The sequence below is a fragment of the Erigeron canadensis genome, chromosome 4, assembly GCF_010389155.1.
Source record: "Erigeron canadensis isolate Cc75 chromosome 4, C_canadensis_v1, whole genome shotgun sequence".
Classification (NCBI taxonomy): domain Eukaryota; kingdom Viridiplantae; phylum Streptophyta; class Magnoliopsida; order Asterales; family Asteraceae; genus Erigeron; species Erigeron canadensis.
Window position 1 is genome coordinate 464687 of NC_057764.1, and position 13567 is coordinate 478253.

General features: G+C 33.1%; 2 protein-coding genes across 2 annotated transcripts; both read left to right on the forward strand.

Annotated features, from left to right (window-relative positions):
- The first annotated feature begins 1463 nt into the window (after positions 1-1463).
- Positions 1464-6661, forward strand: LOC122595283 (peptidyl-prolyl cis-trans isomerase FKBP43-like). The gene is made up of 12 exons (XM_043767622.1): positions 1464-1476; positions 1588-1661; positions 2411-2643; positions 2820-2953; positions 3038-3362; positions 3479-3616; positions 3748-3918; positions 4823-5072; positions 5149-5233; positions 5671-5712; positions 6210-6258; positions 6335-6661. The coding sequence occupies exons 1-12, from the start codon at positions 1464-1466 to the stop codon at positions 6414-6416; spliced, it is 1596 nt and encodes a 531-aa protein (XP_043623557.1). The 3' UTR covers positions 6417-6661.
- A 1990-nt stretch (positions 6662-8651) lies between these two features.
- LOC122595284 lies at positions 8652-9605 on the forward strand. The gene is made up of 2 exons (XM_043767623.1): positions 8652-9289; positions 9390-9605. Exons 1-2 carry the CDS (start codon positions 8693-8695, stop codon positions 9603-9605), a joined length of 813 nt encoding a protein of 270 aa, XP_043623558.1. The 5' UTR covers positions 8652-8692.
- The last annotated feature ends 3962 nt before the right edge of the window (positions 9606-13567 follow it).

Here is a 13567-nt window from a genome sequence, read left to right on the forward strand (position 1 = left end):
TTTTTTTTAAAAACAAAAGCCCAAGCTAACCAAACAAAGCTTGTTTTACTATAAGGGTTTTTCTTTAAAGCCCAATTTCATATCCCTAAAGAACCTTTAAAATCCCTTTACAAACATACACAATATCCAAGAGAACATAAAGAAAGAAAATATTACATATCCTTACATAAAATATGAAAAATAAATAAAACATTAGGTGTAATAACAATTTGAATAGTTGATTGTCACTTTTTGTCCAAAAAGCATTTTTATGTTATACACAAGTACTATAAGTATAAGTATTAACCAATATGGAAAGAACCAAGAAAATTGTCTATGAAACACGATGTGTGTGTGTAATTTTAAAGTCAATGATCTCATTCTTTCAAATTTTAAAATGCTAGATTATATAAGGAATGAAGATATATTCATTCATTATAGGATCTTCATCGTAATATTATTTTAAAATTCTAATAACATAAGAAGATTGGCAAAACATTTCACACAGTATAATTTCCCTTTCGGCTTTCGTTGATATTGGGGTTTCCAAATATGTTAATTGTCAAATGAATTTGTTAACAAAACCGTTTCTTACCAAATCTCATTCAAAATTTTGTTTTAATGATATTGACTAAATTTTTAATTATGATCAATATTCTTATATCTAATACCGTTATGTTGTTTTCATAGCCGTGGACGATATTTGGTAGATTTAAAGTTAGAGCTGTTTAAAATTGACAATAAGTGGCTTAAGTGCTTACCTTTTGCATTCGAGTCTTCACATAACTTAAGTGGATACAATAACTAAGTAATATGTTGTATTAACATAATCTCAATGAGACACGGAAACATGGACGTGGATAGGTCTATTGAATGGTAATACCACGTGAGATATATTTAATCAAGTATTGAAAGATAAGAAATGAAAAGTGATATTCGTACTACAATATTTTGATAAAACATTGTTTTGCATTGCATACTTGTACAATGTACTATGAAACATGTACAGTGTGGTAAATAAATCAAATGTTATGTTACAATTATTAATAACAAAAGAAGAAAAGAAAATAAAAAATTAGATTAGAAAAGCCAAGATACGAACAAGATACTAACAAGAATGAAAATAGAGAGAGATTTTTAAACATAAGCATTCTGTATACTAAAATAAACACACACACACAGATATCTAAAATAATTGATAGAAATCAAAAATATTTTTCTAAAAATAACTATTTTAAAAGGAGTAACTAGCATTCAGTATCGATTTGGCTCAAATTAGTCGTAGGTTTTCGGGTTTCGCGCTTCAGCTCTGTGTGGGCCCTAACCATCCACGTCAGCCCGTCCAAAAGGAAAAAAAAAAATTGAAAATTTGAAATTTATGCCATTTTCGCTCTTCAAAATAACACACGTATATAAAAACCCCAAAAAGGGTTTTACAATTTACAGAACCCCTGGCAAGCAAAGCAATTCAATTGCCAATCATCATGGTTTTCTGGGGTCAGTTTCTATACTATTCATATTACTATTTATTGATTTTATTTCTTATAATGATTTTTTTTTTTGAGGGTTTGATTATAATGAATGAAATTGTTTTATTATTATATATAGGAATTGAAGTGAAACCCGGAAATCCTTACACTCATAAGTTTATGCAAGGTGGAGGACGCCTGCGTATTTCTCAGGTATATATAGCAGTTTAGTTTCGTGAATAATATTATTAAAACTGTATTATTATTGTTATTTATTAATAACAATATATAAGAAGAGAAAAGTGAATATGAGGCTGTATACACCAAACCACTCACATACCTATATTTTAATATTTTGAATAAATGTTTGCCCCCATGATTTTAATGGTTTAAAAAAAGGTATGTGACAACTTAGGTGCCTAACAGACTCATATTCCCTTCCCCCATATAAGAATCCAATATTTTGATCCATGAGCTGTACTTGTATCCATATAATTGCTCTTTTGGGCTACTCGCTATGTAGTTATAGCCGTCTAGAATCAAATATTCGCTAGGACCGATATTTATATGCATACATGTGGAAATAGAAATATCAAAAGGCAAGATTTAAGTGTCAATATCTGAAATATTAGTGTTCATACTTGCAAAGTTTAGTGTTTATTATGATGCTTTTTTAAGTTTTGGGCAAAGAAAACAAACACAAACCGCTATAGCACGGCTACTTGGACCACTATCTGTGGGATATCGGTAATGGTGGGACCGCTATTTGGACTTCTATTTTGCCTGAATCCTGATAACCGTTATAGTGCTGCTATTGACTACATAGGCTATGTGTGATCTGTTTCCTTCTTAGCTAAATATTTGGAATTGGGGGTAATATTCATTTGAAACTTTTAGATGTAAAACCTATCCTAAATCGACTCATTTAGCATTTTAAACTACTTGTTTTATTTACGTTGTAGGCAACTTTGGCCATTGGAACTGCAACACTAAGGAGTTCGGTGCAATGCAATGTTGGAGACAAGCGTCCTGTTCTTTTGTGTGCACTACTGCCTCATAAGAATGAGTCATTGCAGTTAGATTTGGAATTTGATGAGGCTGAAGATATAGTATTTTCTGTCATTGGTCCACGTGCCGTTTACCTAACTGGGTACTATGTTGGTCACAATCGTCAATCAAATATGCAAGATGAATCGTATCCTTTTATGTTGAACATTATTGGTTTGTTTCATCATTATTCATTGTAATGACTTATTGTTATGAATACTAATTAAACAGTTGTTTGAAATGAAATTAAAAATTTCTGGTTTGTCATGGCATCCTTTAATAAGATTTGATAATGTTCCTTTTTCCTTAACTGTAATGGCATAGAGAATCATATGGGGAGGATATTGCAAATTCTGATACACAAGAATCAAATTATGGTAGTGATGAGGACGAATACGAGGATAGCTTTATCAATGATGATGACCCTGAATCTCTTACACCTTCTCCCGTATCAAGTGGTATATTCATAGTCTTATGTTTTGTGAAATTTGATTATAAAGTTCCTTGTACTTGAGATGATATTTATTAATAATGCCGGGCAGATGATGACGTGGAAGATGTACCAAATAAGAAACAAAATTTGAATGGTGGTCATAAAAGACTCAAAAAGAGGTGTCAGTTAATTGAGTCTGATGATGAACTGATTGTCCAGGACACCGATGAAGATGATGATCTTCCAATTTCTTCAATTTGTAAGAATGATAAATCACCTGCACCAGGTGAAAGAACTAACAAACATACAACAGAAGATGTAGAAAACGTGACAAAAGGTGAAGATGATAAGCACAAGTTGGAAACTGTCAGTTCCCCTGTTCTTGGTTCAAAAGATACTGTTGATGTGGATTTGATGGATGTCAAAGAAGAAGGGTGAGTAGATAAATGCTTTTTCTGGCTAGTTAGAGGTCGTGTGTTTACGTTTCTATCCATATGGTTGCATTTGTTTTTTTTTTTTGGTAAATAATGCTGTTGCTGTTTTGTGACAGGAACGGGGGTCATTCGAATGCGGCTGAAGCAATTCCGGAAAAGAAATCAAAAGCAAAAAAGAAAAGACAAGATTCTTCTAAAGAGGAAAAGGCTACTGATGTGTTGGCTGATAAGGATGATCAGAAGCCTAACGATACGTAAGTATAAGTTTAGTTTTAAGTGTAGTTGAAATCCATGCAAACATTATGTCCTCAAAAGTCAAAACATATTCCAGTGATTGGACATTTCTCTTTTGGCTGATCATTGTTTCTACAATATTTCATTAAAGCAAGATTGTTGATCACCCACTTGAGGTGTTGGATTCTGCTGAAGTTGTACCTGACAAGAATTTGAAACCAAAGAAGAAAAGAAAAGGACGTAGTGAAGTAAGTACAGATGCTACTGACGACATTCTGCTCGCAGAAAACAAACAGGAGGATGATCAGCAGGCAACCCATGAGTATGATCAATTCTCACCTTATTAATTCTTATGATGTACTATCTTTTGGATGCTGATCATATATGCGGGATTGCACAGAATATATTACCTGTATTATCATATATGTGAGCATTATTTAGTTTCATAAATGTTAGGAGCATTAGTTTGTTTAAAAAATGACATTATTAAACACAAAACATGTGTGCACTAGTATTTGCCAATGAAATAGGGGAATTATAATTCATAAGAGACAAAAATCAATTTCTGAATTAACCTTTTGAAATAATGATAATGTCGTAATCTTGTACCAGTCTATCTATTGGAGGTTCTGTTTCCTAATCTGTAAGTGTAGCTGACACCCATATCAACGTAAAATACCATTGAGTTGATAAAAACCCTGAATTTGAATTTGGATTAATGCCTTTTAACAAGACCCGGAGTGTTGATTTTTTTTTGTAAACTTGCTTCTATTTCGTTAATGAAACTTCATAGCACTGATATTTCTATCTAGAGATTCAATCTGTAAAATCATCTTTTTATTATTACATTTAGTACATAGGTAATCATTTAAACTATGAAAATTCAGAATTTTTTTTTTTATCTAAGAAACTTTCACCTGCAACATCCTTTTTGAAGTCATTGGTCTTCTGTCCTTTAGTCTACAAAGGATATAGATATACAACTCCACGAGTTATATCAGCAACGTGGTGATTCTCAGGATTTTCCTATCATTGTGTCATCTGACCTTTATTTGTTTTCCTGTACACGAGTTTTTGTATGGTTATTTCTCCTGTCATATATATATCTATGCCAATTCTCCCAAGGATCGGATGATTGTTGCAATTAAACTCTAATTGTAGGTGGTTCTTAAGATTTGATGTGTTTTTGGCTAGTCAATAACATTTCTTTTATCTTACCCTCACAGGAGTTCTTGTGCCAATTCCAATCAGTTAGTAAATGAAAATGGGCCAGAGGAGAAAAAGGTTAAAAAGAAAAGGAGAAAATCGAGTAAAACAAATGAGGTTGAGCAAAATATTGATGCTGAAAAAGAAACTAAATCATCTACAGCGGCACCTGAATCATGTAACAAAAAGGAACTGTCTAATGGACTTGTTATTGAATACCTTCTGACAGGTGGCAAATCTGAAGGAAAAGTGGCTGCTGTGGGAAGAAAGGCAAGTTTTCACGAATTATAAGTTATATTTATATTTAAAAGCACTCCCGTTGTGGCGTAATCTTTATTTTCTCCAGGTCAAGGTAAACTACGTCGTCAAGTTAAAAGAGAATGAGATGGTCGTTGATTCGAATGGAAAGTCTCCCTATAAATTTCGACTAGGTAATATAACGACCTGGTCTGTTCATTTTAAACTTCTTTTCATTTTCTGAAACTTGGTTGGACTAGGTTGAGTTGTACTTCTAATGAATCAATGGGCAATGCTTAAAAACTTACCTGAAAGTGAATTGGATTTTAATGGGTTCAAATTTGGCTGAAGTGTTATTCAAATGTTTGTAACATTTAAAACCCATTTGTCAAGCAAGTAAGATCTAGTTTAAATGTTTAATAATATCTTTGTGTAATCCTATTATATGTATTAAAACATTGACCATCAAAGAACAAATTTGCCAGACCTGTTTTGACCAGAATCTGAATGATACCTTCTTCGACCCATATCTCAACACTCTTAACCTGTCTGTTTTGCCACTTCCGTATCATGATGTATATGATTGCTTCTGGGTTTTCAAGTGTTTATGTATTTTACATTCATTTCTCAGGTGACAAAGAAGTTATAGAGGGGCTGAACGTTGGTCTAGATGGTAAATGTGCCACTCATTTTAGTTCCAGTTTAATGCGTTTTTTTTGTATTATGATATCTGCAATGTTCGATTTGACTATAGTTTATCATATATCCCTGATATTAAAGAATCTTCTGGACATATAGCTGCTTTCCTATTTTTCTTTATTGCAAATGCTTAGTGTCAAAATTGGTAAAGTAAAAAAGTGTCGACCAAAAAGGAAACAGGTCAAATGAGTTGAACTAAACCTGTGTCATCAAAGTTTCCCGGTGTATGTTTAATGCATGACTTTTTAAGTCTATATTTAAAAAGTTGGATTTTTATTGCGATAATATAGCTCCTGTAGTGATATATGGCGCGTCAATTTTCTTTAAGAAATGACAAAAGTGTTTTGACTTAACCTGTCCTAACTATGACCTGAAACTGTATGACCTGTTAATCAACCTACCAATAACTCTAGTGGATATGATTAATTGATTTGCGTAGATTATATGACCTGGTGTATGCACAATTTTCAGGTATGCGAGTTGGTGATAAAAGAAGACTTACTATTCCACCGTCAATGAGGTACGCAAGTGATGCAAAAATGTTTTTTCATATCAAAAACTTGCTTTCTTACATTTGATTGTTGGTGATGATGCAGTTTGGGGTTCAAAGGAACTGGTGAGAACATACCCCCAAGTTCATGGCTAGTATATGAAGTAGAAATGACCAGCATCCATTAGCACGTTCAAATTTATGCTCCCATTCTTATTGAAACTTTCCTTTTCTGCATTAAATTTAAATAACACTGATCTGGGCTCAGAAAGTTTTGGTGGTTGTGTTATTTTGGGTCAAGTTTTACTGTCATGTTTGCGAGTATGTGCTGAGAAGCATCCTGCTTAATGGCGGATTAATTAGTGGAGTATATGATTTTGGGTATGTTGCGCATGTTAATTTCTTTGTTTGTACATCAACGTGGATTAGTAATTTGTCATGGTCTACATTGCCCTTCACATTAACATTTTGTTTTGGAATGGGCTAAAATGTTACGAGTATATAATTCATCAAAAATTATTAAGTGAATGAAATAATAATGATTTTTAGCATTAAATCTTACAAAGTGTTTGAAAACTAAGCCAAAACTTTTTTTTGTTTAAAATAATTTTGATAGGATGAGTCAAATACATTAATCAGTTTTTTTTATTAACTTATTCATATATATAATATTGAAATTGGTAAGTTAGGAATAAGCCTTGACCACTATACTGCATTACATTAAGAGTAGATTAATGAAACTCATCAATGCAACGTAATTGATCATTTTGTGATCGAAATTGAACGATGGTCTATGTGACTAGTTTCACTTTTACGATATAAGATTTAATTTATGAAGTTAGTTTAGATTTTCTTTTGCTGTAATTTTTGGTTATGTTTTTGTTTTTTGATTAGTCCATTGTGCGTAGTGATTTCGATTCTCGATTTTGTGTTAAGATTTTTTATTGTGTCCTGTGTTGCACATTTGCGATTGTGGGTTGCGATTTCGATTCTATGTCACCATATTGTTAGTGGTTTTTTTAAAACATAGAAAAAATAGGTTAAATTGGTATATATTTAAAACTTTGTAGAGCGCTCAAGATATAGATGTAGATCTATATGGATATCGATAAGCCTTTACAGACATAAATTTTGTTTGGATAGATGACACGTGTGTCGAAGCACTATAAACCAGGTGGACAGAGATATGTTACAAAAGCAACACGTGTTCACTACACACCTTGCTAGCTACCTCAGCTCACCTCCTTAATTTAATTTTTGTTTCGAATCGGCAGCTAATAATTAATGTTAACATTCTGCTTTATAATTTGTGGAGATCGATGGATCTAACAAGTAAGTAATTAACATCGTTCTGTTAGTTCTCAACTTTTATGAATCTATATATGGTATGATGATAGCTAGCTAACTTCTTGAGTAATTCGTTGTACGTTTTATAAATAGGTTGATGATTCGTTGTTGCTGTATATATGTTTATTTTATCTAGTGTCGTTTTTTTTTTTTAGTTTTGTTACTAGTTTTTATAAAGATTTCCTTCACCCAATTATTTTGATTCTAAAAGCTGTGAGATTTAGCTCATTTGGTGTTACATGTATTGAAAGTGCAAGTACCCGTTCTTGAACCCTGACGTTATTTTATAATACCTTATGTATCCGTATAATAATTAAAAATATATCAACAATTATATATTGTAACTAAATATGTCGTAGTAGTTAAGAGTGATCTATATAAGTTAGGGGCCGTCAAGATCTTGCAGCCTAATAAAGCCATTGGCCTTAAGGTTAAGAAGAACCCGTCGATAAGTTGTAATCAACTAACATCGTTATTCTTGATTCCTAGCAATTAAGATGTTTTATTAATTGGTCCTAGCTAGTAGCTGTGAAAATTGGTTGTGGTAACTAGTCTCATGGTGGACCGCTTGTAAGTATGAGTGGATCGATCTTCTTTTCCTAACCCTGTTGATATTTGGAGATACGTTAACTTAATTGCAATTAACTCACTAACAAATGAGATAGCAATTAAAGAGAGAAAAATAATCATGCGATAGTTTTGTTATTTTAAAGCTGTTTATGTAATAATGCTGCTGCTTCGGGAGTGGGTTTGAATGCAATTAAGAACAGAGGGGGAAAATTCATGTGCTATTTCAGCATTTTAATCGGTTGATGGTAGCTATGGTTTTCTGTATATGTTTAGAAACATACCATATGAGTATATCATTATATGAGGTGCCACCAGATTTTGTTTATTTTCTTATCAACCTCAAATTTGCTTAGGAGTTGCAAAAGTTTGGTCATTAATTCTTCCTTCTCACAGTTCAGTTAACAGCATGAGACTGATGATGTGGATCGTCTATTCTTTTCACAGGTTAACATATTTTATAGAGACTAGCTGATCATATAAGAGATTATATATATCGACAGTTTATAGTAACTAGTACCGACAAGGCATTATTTAAGTGATATACGAGATGTCAGGAGCATCCCTTGCAGTGGGTCCTCTTCCAGAGCCTGATGAAACAACCACAACTACTGTCGGCCAGAAACGTCAACGTGTGAACTCGGTGATGGGTGGTGCAATGGGATCTCTACGTGTTATAGAACTCCAATTGGTGGCCTTCATTATGGTTTTCTCGGCAAGTGGTCTGGTCCCGCTTTTTGACCTTGCATTCCCCGTCTTCACCACTGTCTATCTCTTTGCTCTATCACGTCTAGCATTTCCCTGTCGTGCCACTTCAGTTACTTTAAATGAAATATTCCATGGAAACCGACTTTTCCGGGCATATGTGATATTGGGGACAACGGTTGGATTGTTTTTACCATTGGCTTACGTCTTGGGGGGGTTTGCAAGGGGGGAAGAGCATTCACTTCAGTCGGCAACACCACACTTGTTCTTACTTTCATGTCAGATACTAACGGAAAACGTCATAAGTGGGTTGTCTTTGTTCTCCCCTCCTGTGAGAGCTTTAGTACCAATGCTGTATACTGTTAGAAGGATCTTTGTTATCCTAGATTGGGTTCACGATGCATGGTTTAACAAGACGCTTTCTCCAAACGCTGCAATCGAGGTAAATTAAATTTGTCTTGGAGACATATGTTGTGTCATTATTAATTTTTTAGCGATGGGTTAGTTGATTTCATCGATATGGTCTTAATTTGTTGGAACAGGATGTTGCGTGGTTTTGGTTTGGAAGAGGTCTAGCTGCGGCAAATCTTGCATATTATTCAATCAATCTATTTGTCTTTTTGATTCCGAAGTTCCTCCCAAAAGCGTTCGATCAATACTTCAGGGATACAAACGAGAACCTAACAAAGATGCGAGAAGATAGGCAATTTGATGTGCATCATCAAGATCAATCACATGCGAATAAGAAGTCTAACTAAATTGAATGTAGGAACCTGAAAGAGAGGAAGTTAAATGGCTTCTTACATCATGTTTGTTCATGTTATGTTGGTTATTGGTTTTCTGTAAGAAAGTGGGTGCGTGCGTGTGTAAGTGCAATCAAGTCTTTAGATGTGCTTGTGTTATGGCTGTAGCTAGTAGCGGTATCAAGGGACGCACACATGTATGCATAAATGTATGTTTTGACCGACTTCAAGTAATTTGATGTCATATTTACTTTTGATGAATTCTGAACGTACAGAACATGATTAAGATCTTGAATCTCAGTTCAGATCAATCAAATCCACGTTTTTAATCAATGACTATATAAACTTCTGATCTCGATCAGAAACCAAAATATACCATATTGCAAGTCAGGTGTGGCTCTATCATATAGATTGAATTGATAATATATAGTTCCTTTTATACCAAGGAAATGTGACAAATTCTGGAAAAACAGATATGAATACATAAAATAAGAGAGGAGTGTGAGAGAGAATGTATTTTGTGTTATTTCTTACTGTACATTTGTTCTAAAATATTTTATTTTTAAAACATTTGTTATAAGATATATTGTTTTTAAAATTTTTTTTAACCAAATCCAAAAGTATTTTTATTGTTTTCTATCTTTAAAGGTAAAAAAAAAAATAATATCTTTAATGAAGTTATTTATCATATATATATACCTCAACCTTTGAATAACTGTATCATTTCTTTCCACACCAACCATTTTTACATTACTCACACCGTTGCCCCCACCATCACCCGTTGCCGTTGTCGTTACATTCAAACTCGATCATTCATTCCTCTTTATACTTGCGCCATATCCTGCCTTTGCACTTTGGGCTTTCACATTTTGTTTCTTAAGTTCCATTCTTCCATCTTCAAAAATAAAAGGCCAAACTCTTTGTTAATAACGGATGCAATATTGCACTATTAGTCTTTTGTCGGCTTCCATGTAAAATGTGCTGCTCATTTTCTCGTATGTATGAAGTAAACGTTTATAAAGAGGGGGCCTGTTCATCAAAGTTTTGAGGGTCTAGTGGACGGATTATATTCAAATTGTACATAATATAAGGAAAACTCAAACTAATAAAACAAGATTGAGGGTGGGGTGCTCATTAATTAGTTATTACACTATGGATCCGTCAATGTGATGTATGTATAAGTTTAGGAAAGTGATCCTCGGTTAAAACCTGATTTTAATGGACTGCAGCCTAATCTCTAGTTGTGAAACGAAAGCTACGGAGACTTTGTCCATCTTTATTACTAATATCATATTTTCGTGTTCTTTTTGTTGGGCACGTGATTTGCCAACTCAAACATGGTAGTTTTGGGGTGCTATTGAGAGCTGAAAATCAGGCCTAAAACCCGGGCATCCCTCCAGAACTCGGTCGTCAGATCGATTCAAACCTGTTTTTCTTTTTTTCTTTTTTTTAAATATTTTTTTAGAACTGCGGTTCAAACCAGTTTTTAATGATTGGTTACTGGTTAGGTTTCCTAGCTTCTTCCTATAATTAAAAAGACAAATTTTATTATTACTATTATTTTGTCAGGATTTACCTTCCTTTCTTTACCAAATCATCTTTACCGTTGGTCTAAGACCATCCACACACAAGGGTATCCATAGGTGATTTGTGATGACATGGAGGATGTTTGTAGGGAGTGTATTGTTGTGAGTGATGAGGTGGAGGGTATCCATCCTTTGGTGTTTGTAGAGAAGGATGGAGGTAGATGACAAAAATTGGATGGATGATGAATTGGTTTGGCAAAAATTAGTTGGGAAGTTATTTGGTTGTTTGTAAGAAGGATGATTATATTATTATTGTGGGTAAAAGGTGTTTGTAGGAAGGATAAATGAAAATCTGACGTAACACAATGATTAGGATGTTTGTTAGATAGATATCCTAAACTGATGCGGATAGTCTAAGCGCCTCAAAAGCTAGATTGGGGTGAGATAGCATACTTAGATTGATATTAGGGCATCATCAAACGGTTTTGATTCAAAACTAATGGTAACAGACTTTTAGCCAAATCAAATAAATTAAACAGAAAACTAAAACAAATAGACGCAAACAAATGAAAATGAACACTTAAACGAGCAAATCGTATTCAAGAAAATATCATGGCAAGATACAAATTTTTATATTGGCAATTTGTTATATGTAATTGGAATGATACAAAAATAAAATATTTCATGTTTTACTAATATTTATAGGTTGTCAATGGGTGTATTTAATTTAGGACTCATGAGCTATCTATATGAAACTTGATTTGATTTAATTGTTGTTTACCGATCATAAATCAACTGATACATAATGATTATAAGTGATAGATTTAAACTTTGTCAAATACAAATAGAGAAACATATGTTATGATTTATGTGTGGCAATGATGAGTCGGTGAGCATAAATTATATATGATTTTCGCTGTGATATTGAGATTTCCACTTATTTAATTTTTTTTTCCTATAATGTTTGTCTACCAAATTATAATTTCTTAACACCATTCTTGGTCTTTCCCAACTAACCTTTTAGTCCCCACACAAAACACACCCACGCCTCTGTAAGCCCCCACACCCACATCATTATGCAATGTGGGGTTTAAACTTCAAATGTATTGTTCGTGACCCAGCATCATGTACGTTCCGTTAATTTCTAAAGGCTGATTTGTGTGGTCGAGTTCAGGTGACTGTGATGCGACTTTTTCGTCCTTTTCGTCTTCACTTTTATTTTAAATATCTACTATTAATTAATGAACTTGAATAACTCAGCTGATCAAGTGAATAACCTTTACCACTAGCCAACAACTTCTAAGGCCGGTCGTAGTAACTAGTAAGGGTCGACGAGGCCCTTCGTGAAGCCCGTCGACGGGGACATTATTGCAAGCAAGCAGTGGAGGACGTACAGCCAACTTGGGGTATGTATGCACTGATGCACATGCATATCCTTTCAAGAATATTTGAAGTATATATTTTTCAATATTTTTTTCATTTATATGTTTTTTAATACATAGGGTGCATACCTTAAATTACAAGGTATATATTTGTGTACCCTCCTGGAAAAGGTCTATACTTTTTTTGAAAAAGAGGCCGTAACTCTTCTAGTTTTTATGTTCTAACTTAAAAATTGAGATCCTCTAAAGTTGAAATGAAATTCATAAGTAATAAAGATTTTAACCATTGAATTAAAATTAAGGGTAAAGATTAAAAAATCATTTTTGAATCTTAACCTTTAATTTTGTAACAAGGGTCAAGATTACCATATTAGATTCTTTTTTATAACAATATGACTTTAACTTTTTTTTTTTTAAAATTATTTTGTTAATAATTTAATATTTTGTTTTTATAAAAACAATAGTTTGATTAATATTGAGTTAAAATAAAATAGAATTATATAACTAGAGATCGAGGTGCAGAAGGGGCAAAGAAAATGCCTTATTATGAATAGTAGTTTTAGAGTGTGTAGAAGAGATAAAAGAATTTGATGTGGTAGTGAAGAAGGGATAAGGAAAAATCCATTTAATAAGAGAGGCCTAACATGGATCTATAATTAATGTTGATTGAATAATCTCTACTCCTTTCGTTGTTTTGTTGAGAGGGAAAGGGGAAACATGAGAGGAAGAGATCGACACCTTCAACAACTAACCTCCACCCAACAACCATATCCAAAAACAAAGTGAGCATGTTTGGTAAAGGAAATTGGAGACGGAGAAATGGAAATGATTCATTTTTGCATTTTTTTATAATGATATTACAAACTACTACATAAAAATACAGACTGTGTGTTTAGTGATATATGTTTAGTGAAATATAGACTACACCATTTGTTATTTACTTTTTCCTTATAAAATACATTGTGTGAATACAATGTTGCCACTGTAGTCGCTTCATTTTTTGATATTTTTATTAAAGTGGTTGTTTACCCAACAAATTATTATTTTAAGTTGTTGATGTTAATTTCAT

Bases quoted from the DNA above. Each gene is read 5' to 3' on its own strand.
- LOC122595284 (XM_043767623.1), top strand. From the start codon at position 8,693: ATGTCAGGAGCATCCCTTGCAGTGGGTCCTCTTCCAGAGCCTGATGAA. The intron at 9,290-9,389 runs GTAAATTAAATT...TTGTTGGAACAG, and splicing joins CTCCAAACGCTGCAATCGAG to GATGTTGCGTGGTTTTGGTT.
- LOC122595283 (XM_043767622.1), top strand. The intron at 1,662-2,410 runs GTATATATAGCA...TTTACGTTGTAG, and splicing joins GACGCCTGCGTATTTCTCAG to GCAACTTTGGCCATTGGAAC. The intron at 2,954-3,037 runs GTATATTCATAG...AATGCCGGGCAG, and splicing joins ACCTTCTCCCGTATCAAGTG to ATGATGACGTGGAAGATGTA.